An 8654-nucleotide genomic window follows, 5' to 3' on the forward strand; every position below is an offset into this window, starting at 1 on the left:
AAGGTCAACTATGGGGACCCAGAGAGGACGTTAGCGGTGTCGTTCCCGGCACTCACTTGCTGTATCCTCAAGAGGGTCACTGGTGTTAATCTTCAGCAGCTACTGGGTTCTTGTCCAAGGCTAGAAAGGCTGGAGGCGGAGATGTATGCGTTCAATGGGTTACTGTGCTCGGCGAGCTTGAGAGAGTTGAGGCTGGAGGCAGAAGCTGGCGGAGATTTCGAGTTGGACTTTCCAGATCTGGAGGCTGCCTTTGTAGGTGATTGCAAGAAGCTGGAGCTGAAAGCTCCACGTCTCAAACGTCTCTCGCTTGGTTGTTGCCAAGAGCTCGTTAGCTTGGACGTAGGCAGCCCATTGCAGAGCCTGGAGCTCTACAGCTCGTCTGGATTTCGAACGGCTGCAGCTGTGGACAAGAGACACTTTGAGTGCCTCAGGCTGAAAACCCATGGATCGGTGACAGGAGGATATTGTGCGCACAAGGTGGCCAAGGAAATATTGGTACTGCCGCAGATGAGGGAATGCAAGGAGCTGACTATAAGTGGATGCCGTTGTCACCTGTGGAAGTGTTCCAAGACGGATCAGTTGATCTACAGCCATGAGAGAGCAGTGTCCATCTCTTACAAGCTAAGGAAAATCTGCATTGAAGACAACAAAGACTCAGTGTTGGGGAGAGAGCTGGAGGAGATGTTGGCCACACTTGTCAAGCAGTGTCCAGCATTAGAAGCTCTTGAAGTGGCGGGGGCTCCTGATGAACAACTTCTAAGCAAGTTGAGGGTGTCCTCGAGCTCCACTCCTCATTCAAGGCAGGACTGTTTGGACACAGGGGTGCAATCCAGGAGATGTTTGGACACACAAGTCCATGTTTCCAAGCTGAGAATAAGATTGCTCAGAGACTCAACTCCAGAAGCTATTTCCTGCGATTAAGACTGGTTGTAATTAGCAAGCACACATACACACACAACAACTCCAAATGTAAAAAACCGCGGTTTGTTTATAATTAGTGTTTTTGTATTTTTGGGATATACCTGAATATCCATAAGAAATTATAATTTTTTTATAATTTTTAATCCAAGAAAATTTGGATTAGTAGTCTAAATATAGTTTTTCTTTTATCTTTACCACAATTTTCTTTTATACTCTTCCTTAAATTAAGATCGATGGGAAGATTAACAATTGTACCTAGACTTTTAACCTCTACTTTTTATTTCTTTATTTAGTTCCTTGTTTGATGCTTACTTTGGAAAACACTCTCCACAACTTTTGGGAAAAAACCAAAGCAATTTTAGTAGAAATGACATAATATTTTTGGCCATCTAGAATGGATATGGTTATTTTAAATTCTATTATCACAATGCATATGAGAGATTGCTACAAATCATCATGCTCCATGAGATAATGTTATTTTCTTCTAGTTTGTCAAAAACTTTTTTCATGTTAAGAGCATTCCAATCTCTTCCATACAAGATAGCTAGATTAATGAAGAACACTTTAATGCCATTTTTAAGGAAATTTTACTACAAGATATACTTAAAGTTTACAATTAGTATTTAATTAAAATAAAAAGTTAAGGCTAGTATTCATTAGAAAATTCTTATAAGAAAATGATATATATTAGAATATTCCTTTTCCAACGGAAACCAAGCATTCCTGGTATAAGGCAGCAAATTATTACTATAGTTTTAAAATTGGTTTACAATAACATTATTCATTAACTTTCTTCTAAACTTTAGATTTTAGAAAAAAATCTGAAGTACTCATTCGTAATGAGTAAGGTAAAGTTTAAGCTCTATTTTATTAATAAAAAAGTTTATTTTCTCGTAAGTTTTTCATGAATTGACAAAACCATTTTCATGGTTCTTTCATGTTGTCCATGCTTCTGGATGCATAAACTCTCTAGATTGCATGACAAAAAGAAACGAGTGTAAGTTCTTGCAAGTGAGGATAACATTAGGAAGGAATCATACCTTGTTTATATTACTGCTTTCTTATGCATTGCCACGAGCTGTGGTCAGTCATGACCAGCACTGCAACTGTGGCCTCGCTTGGTCTTGCCATGGTCAGCCTATGGCTTTGGCTATGGCACTAGCAAGCACTGGCTTAGCTGCGGCCCTGGCCCCATGGCCAGCCTTGCTTGGAGAAAATTTCTGCATGTCTTGAATTTGCCCGCACTGGGCAAATGCTGTGATCATCGCATTTGCCGCTCCAATCCGCGAGAATATACCCTTTTCCGGCAAGATGATTCGTCGAGAGGTTTCCATGTAGGTAGTAGGAGCCATCAATATGGAATATATGATAAAAATCTAAAAGTATCTAAAAGGATATGCCTCTAGGGCAAGAATTATCCTGGGCGGGAATGTGAGGACAATCTGGGGCGTGAATGTGAGGACAATCTGGGGCGTGGCGTGCTGTTCGTGGATCGCGATTCTCCAACAGCCGGATCATCTTGGTATGCGTCTAGTTACGGCCGATCAAAGTCGTCTGAATCGTGTCTTCCTTTTGGATTGATGCCCACGGATCGTTTTCGATTGTGTCGCATGCTATTAAACGAAGATGGGGATTTCCAGCCCCCCGACTGTGACTAGCGCACCGATCGATGGAAGGAAGGCTTTCTTACGCTGCTTCTTTCCGGGCTATAAAATGGGCAGGCACGGCCAGTGCTTGGTATCAGATCGAGCAGCATGGAAGCCCGAGCACTGTTTCTTTCTGCTGCGACTCTCCTGTTTATCCTTTTCGCCCGAGCACGATCGGCCGAGGTAGATGGAAACTCCAATGTTCATAGATAGTGCTTGGATGGATATTTTTCTCACTTGTTCCTTTGTTCCACAGGTTTATATCGTTTACTTGGGTGCTGTTCGCAATTCTTCTCACGATCTCCTCGAAACGCACCACAACTTGCTCGCGACGGTTTTCGACGAGTAAATGCTGTGTTCTTCCTCTGGATCTTACATTGTTTGTTTCATCTCTGTGCTATAGTGTGGATGCCGCAAGAGAGTCTGTGCTCTACAGCTACAGCCGATTCAATGCCTTTGCTGCCAAGCTTGAGCCACACCAAGCTACTGCACTGGAAAGTGAGGATTTTCTTGCAAGCTCTTTTGGTCTTTGTGTCGGTGCTGACAGTTCATCACTTCAGAAATGCCTGGCGTCGTATCCGTGTTTGAGAGCCAAGTAAGCTACGTCCAAACCACGCGATCGTGGGAATTTCTTGGTCTCGAGGACGAGCAAGGAAATGTCCACAAAACTCACTCTGGTCAGCTACGAATTATGGTCAGGACATCATTGTTGGTGTTATTGACACAGGTAGTTTTGCGCTTTCTTTCTTCAAGAACCGAAGGGCTAAAGTTTGATAGCTTACAGGGATATGGCCGGAGTCACCTGGCTTCGATGATTCAGTGTTTACTCCAAAGCCGACACGATGGAAAGGAACTTGTGTTGGCGTTCCCTGCAACAAGTATGCTAGGACGTTTGGAAGTTCTGTTTTCTGATACGTGTTTCTTTTCAGAAAACTAATAGGTGCTCAGTACTTTTTAAGAGGAAATGAGGCACAGAGGGGACCGATTAAACCGCCTGAGCAGAGGTCGCCTCGCGATGTTGCTGGTCACGGAACGCACGTCGCTTCTACTGCTGCGGGAATGCCCGTGTCTGGGGCCAACAAAGATGGACAGGCGAGCGGAGTTGCCAAAGGTGGTGCTCCGCTGGCCCGACTCGCCATCTACAAAGTCATCTGGAACGAAGTCGTCGTGGATGCGGATCTTCTCGCGGCCATTGATGCCGCACTGACCGATGGAGTCGATGTCATCAACCTCTCTCTCGGGAAAAAGATATCCACAGCCCCGTACTTTGCGTACCTCCAAGACGCATTATCTATCGGTGGATTTCACGCTGTCCAGGCCGGAGTTCCCGTGATCGTAGCTGGTGGAAATGAGGGCCCGGCTGGTTATACTGTAGTGAACATCGCGCCTTGGGTTCTTACAGTCGCGGCAAGCACTGTAGATCGTTATATTTCGAGCTATGTCGTCTTGGGAGACAACCAAGTGTTTAGCGTAAGCATCGGAGCTTTTAAGTCTGATTGCTCGCGTTTTTACGTTTTGCTTTTTGCAGGGAGTGAGCTGGTCAAGAAGTTCCCTTCCGGCGAATCGCTCCTATCCGCTTGTGTACGCAGCAGACATCTCAGCTGTATCAAACATCACAGCAGCGTAAGCCTTACAACTTCAACATGGAACATCCCTCGTTATGAAAAATATTTTTTTCTTGCAGCACGCTTTGCCTTCCAGGCACGCTCAATCTAGCCAAGGCACAGGGAAAAATCGTGCTCTGCCGTTCTGGCCAAAACGATGGTGATGATAAAGGTGAAACTGTGCGACGAGCTGGCGGAGCTGGAATGATTATGGAAAATCCTAAGAACCTGAGATCTGAAGCTAAGTCTAGTCTTCCTGCTACTCATGTTGGTAGTAAGGCTGCGGAGGCCATATACGACTACATACAACGCACTCAGTCTCCAGTCGTGAGCCTTACTCTAGGACGTACACAGCTTGGATACAAGCCGGCTCCTGTGATGGGAAGTTTTTCGTCCCGAGGTCCCAATACAATCACTCCAGACATTCTCAAGGTACTCTACACTCTTTTTCATCTTCCTTGCGAAACTTACTTGATTCTTTGGCAGCCCGATGTCACAGCTCCTGGTGTGGAAATTCTGGCAGCCTGGACCGGCCTTAAAGGGTCCCAGTTTGAGTTTGAGTCCGGGACTTCTATGGCCTCTCCACACGTTACCGGTGTCGCTGCTTTGCTGAGAAGTCTGTATCCAAGGAACGCAAGGAACGCATGGAGTGTCGCTGCCATAACGTCAGCTATCATGACAACTGGTAAGTCCCATGGTTTTCCGCTTCATTTCATCGCTGATTTCAAATGCTTTCTCGTGTGCTTTAGCAACGATTCAAGACAACGAAAAGAGCATTATCAAGGATTACAACTTCAGAACCGCCACTCCTTTCCAGTTTGGAAACGGGCATATAGTTCCCAACGCGGCTGCTGATCCGGGCCTCGTTTACGGCGCCGGCGCTCAAGACTACGCTGAGTTTCTGTGCACGACAGGGTACAGCAGCAGCACGATCCAGCAAGTTCTTGGAGTCGCGGCCAGCTGCAACACGGCGATTAGAAGAGGCTGCGACTTAAACAGGCCATCGGTGGCGATATCCAACTTGAGGGGCCAGATATCAGTGTGGCGGAGTGTGACTTTCGTCGGAAGATCTCCAGCGACGTTCCAGATTTACATCTCAGAGCCTCCGGGCGTGGGAGTGAGAGCGAATCCATCCCAGCTCAGCTTCACGAGCTATGGCGAGACTGCTTGGTTCCAGCTCTCGTTTACGGTAAGGCAGCCTTCCAGTGACTACTCGTTTGGCTGGTTCGTGTGGAGCGATGGCATCCGCCAAGTGAGGAGCTCCATTGCTGTCCAAGGAATAAGCACAGCGTCAGTGGCAGTGGAGTAAAGATTAAATTATAGATATAAACTTTGGTTATATGTTTTAACCTATAATCATACTAATGTGAATAATAATAATAATAATTATTATTATAGTTAGAAGGGCCTCAAGAACTTGATATGCTATTTGTTAAGGTGAGCATTCTCACCATATAAAGAAAAAACCAAACAAGATCAGTCAAGTGAAATTTTGTTGGAGATACAGGTATCGATCCTGGTGCCTCTCGCATGCTAAGCGAGCGCTCTACCATGTGAGCTACATCCCCTTAACACAAAGATGAAAATGAGCTTTCATTCATCATTTCCAGATGGAAAGTTAAAGTGGGCTGGTGGATCTGACGAAATCTCGGTTTCGCTTCACAACTTAACCTGGTTGGAGCTTGGACGAGACCACCAATTGCAAGTGCTACGCTCCTCAAGAAAAATCTCTACGAGTATATGCATCCTTTACTCAAGAAAGGATGAAATGTGTACTGATTGCTAAGTTGGTGTTCTAGCTTAAAGATACCTTAAAAGACAGCTAATTGGAGCAAGTTTATCCGTGGAGCCAGATTTATTTTCTGAAGGTGTCGCTGGGATCGATCACGAGCGGAGAAGAGATCGATCGCATCAAGAGATCAATTCACATTGTGACAGGGTTCCCACGTCCCGAATATGCCCGTTCTGGGATGATGCTGTCAGAATTGCTATCCAGGAGGCGAGATTCCTTTCTCCGAAAGATGCCCTTCCTGGGCAAATGCGTGAATCGCGGACGTCCACGTGTAAACATCTCTCTCCTTCATTTTGGCAAGAGTCTCTCCTGCACAGGCGATGTGCTGGATTTCCGCGAGCAAAGACGACACCGCTCAGGCAAAGAGCGCCTTCCAGATGCCCGTGAGAGGCATATGCTGCAAAGCATGGCATTTCTAGGCAAGAGTCGATTATTCGTTTCCTCTACTCGGGCAGCTAAGCAGCAAGCGTTGAGCATCGCGCGATGGGCATCTGGAGGATGCGAAGAGTATTTATTCTCCTCCACACACACTCGTGGCACACACTCGGCGCCGAGCTCCCAGGCAGCCGGACTGGCAGCATCGTGGTGCTGGAGACGAGGCAGTGCCAGTGCTCGAATCGCATCCGCACGGCAGCGTCGATCGTTCCACATCTTTTTTAGTTTTGGTCAACCCTAAAATTACACCTGGTATGGCAAGAGTTTTTTTACTGAATTGCTGGTTGAAAACCCCTTAATTAGCGTAAAGAATTTTGACGGCATTTCTTTCCGGCTAGCCTATCAGCATGGAAACTTCAGCACGATTTCTTTCTGCTGTGTTTATCCTTCTCGCCCGATCAGTGGATCGACCGATAGATAGATGGTCATAGATAGTGCATAGATAGTTGTGATGCAATGTTTACCTCGTAATTCTTCTCGTTCTCATGATCTCCTCGATACTCATCACAACTTGCTTGCGACGGTTTTTTACGAGTACATGCTTTGTTCATCTTCCTTTCTCCTTTCTTCTGACATTGGTTTGCAAGCAATCTTCTTTTCTTGGAAACATGGGCCTGTACATCACATCTCCTTGACTGCACCCCCCTGTGTCCAAACATTCCTACCTTGAGTGAGGAGTGGAGCTCGAGAACGCCCTCAACTTGCTTAGAAGTTGTTCTGCTGGACACTGCTTGACAAGTGTGGCTCCGCCCCAACACTGAGTTCTTACTGTCTTCAAATTAGCTTGAAAGAAGAAAGCCCGACGGACACTGCTCTCTCACGGCAGTAGGACAACTGATCCGTCTTTGAACAATTCCACGGCTGATCGCAACATTCACTTATCGTTAGCTCCTTGCATTCCCTCAGCTGGGGCAACCCCACCAATATCTGCTTGGCCACATTGTGTCCTCCTGTCTGGGATCCGTCGCTTTTCAGCGTCAGGCACTCAAAGTGTGTCTTGTCCAGAGCTTTAGCCGTTCGAAATCAAGACGAGCCGTAGAGCTCCAGGCTCTGCCTACGTCCAAGCTAACGAGCTCTTTGCAATAACCATTGACTCCCATACGCGCGGCTATGGGTGGAGGAACGGGCCTCAATATGTTCCCACAATCCTCCCGAGCTCAAAGGCGATAAAAATTGGAGATGCCGGGTATCGATCCCGGTGCCTCTCGCATGCTAAGCGAGCGCTCTACCAGCTGAGCTACATCCCCTTAACGGAAAGAAAAACTGTGGCTTTTGATGGATCATAAAGTAATTATTAATAAACAAATTAGTAATTAATATTTAAGAAATCAAGCACTCAGAAAATAAATTTTCAACAAAGTAGATTGTGAAAGTTGAAAAAATCAACAGATTTGATCAACTCGGAGAAGTAAGTCTCTGTTTCTGGTTTTCTGGTCTCTGAGGCCACCTGAACTTGAAGCTTTTTGATACAAAATTTGTAAATGGAACTTTTTGTTAGAGAGAAACAAAAGGATTATTACTAAATCAAAGCTACCTTTGTTGAAGGCCTTTCAAAGATTGTAAGGATTTTTTTAGATTTTAAGATTCGCTGAAAACCGCTGGTCTGATTTTCCCTTGTTTGGTCCTGAAAAATCTAGTACGCTAAATGCCCAGACCGGGAGAATCTATCGAATCTTGACGAGATGCCCTAAGAGCGGGTTCACTTTTTATTTTTCACTTGTTCAGCTGCGAACAACGATCATGCTAGCGTATGTGCTATGTGCCAAGGAGTGAATGAATTAAGTCCTACATTCTTAAATGGTCAGCTACTTAGGTAAGCAACTATACCATAGTCATCCTCAAAAACAAACACTTCTTTCTCTTGCAACCGATAACCAGATGCCCGCAACGCCTTCCTAGTCTCGGGCACCTGAAGTATCTGAAACGTGTGATTGATACAGGGGAAAATGCTACAGGGGAAAGCTGGAGCAGAGTACTCTATTCGTTTTCGATCCTTGCATACTCCAGACCAAGTTTTCGATCCTTGCAAAACTCCATAAGCCATGCTCGCTGTCGTCCTCGCTCTCGGGGTATTCCTCATCAAGCGGAGGCCTGAAACTATCTAATCAGTATGGAATCAGAGTGAGCTTGTTCATCACTCACGGGATTTCAGCACTCACGCTCGCATCCATTCCTAGCAATCTCTTCATACATGGTTGGGCCTCCTACATTTGTCTTTGCGGGCGAAATCTACCACAGCCACGCATATGCATACAT

At 45.7% G+C, this 8654-nt stretch overlaps 1 protein-coding gene and 1 non-coding gene across 2 annotated transcripts; one reads left to right on the top strand and one right to left on the bottom strand.

The window, feature by feature from the left end:
- The first annotated feature begins 3254 nt into the window (after positions 1-3254).
- On the top strand, positions 3255-5572 carry LOC9637782 (subtilisin-like protease SBT5.4). The gene is made up of 7 exons (XM_024678333.1): positions 3255-3294; positions 3352-3445; positions 3497-4037; positions 4096-4190; positions 4252-4603; positions 4658-4856; positions 4921-5572. Exons 3-7 carry the CDS (start codon positions 3627-3629, stop codon positions 5478-5480), a joined length of 1617 nt encoding a protein of 538 aa, XP_024534101.1. The 5' UTR covers positions 3255-3294; positions 3352-3445; positions 3497-3626; the 3' UTR covers positions 5481-5572.
- A 2000-nt stretch (positions 5573-7572) lies between these two features.
- On the bottom strand, positions 7573-7645 carry TRNAA-AGC. The gene has a single exon. It is a non-coding gene; the product is annotated as a tRNA-Ala (tRNA).
- Positions 7646-8654: the final 1009 nt, after the last annotated feature.

The sequence above is a fragment of the Selaginella moellendorffii genome, unplaced genomic scaffold, assembly GCF_000143415.4.
Source record: "Selaginella moellendorffii unplaced genomic scaffold, v1.0 SELMOscaffold_21, whole genome shotgun sequence".
Lineage (NCBI taxonomy): Eukaryota > Viridiplantae > Streptophyta > Lycopodiopsida > Selaginellales > Selaginellaceae > Selaginella > Selaginella moellendorffii.

Bases quoted from the DNA above. Each gene is read 5' to 3' on its own strand.
- LOC9637782 (XM_024678333.1), top strand. From the start codon at position 3,627: ATGCCCGTGTCTGGGGCCAACAAAGATGGACAGGCGAGCGGAGTTGCC. The intron at 4,038-4,095 runs GTAAGCATCGGA...TGCTTTTTGCAG, and splicing joins GAGACAACCAAGTGTTTAGC to GGAGTGAGCTGGTCAAGAAG. The intron at 4,191-4,251 runs GTAAGCCTTACA...TTTTTCTTGCAG, and splicing joins GTATCAAACATCACAGCAGC to CACGCTTTGCCTTCCAGGCA.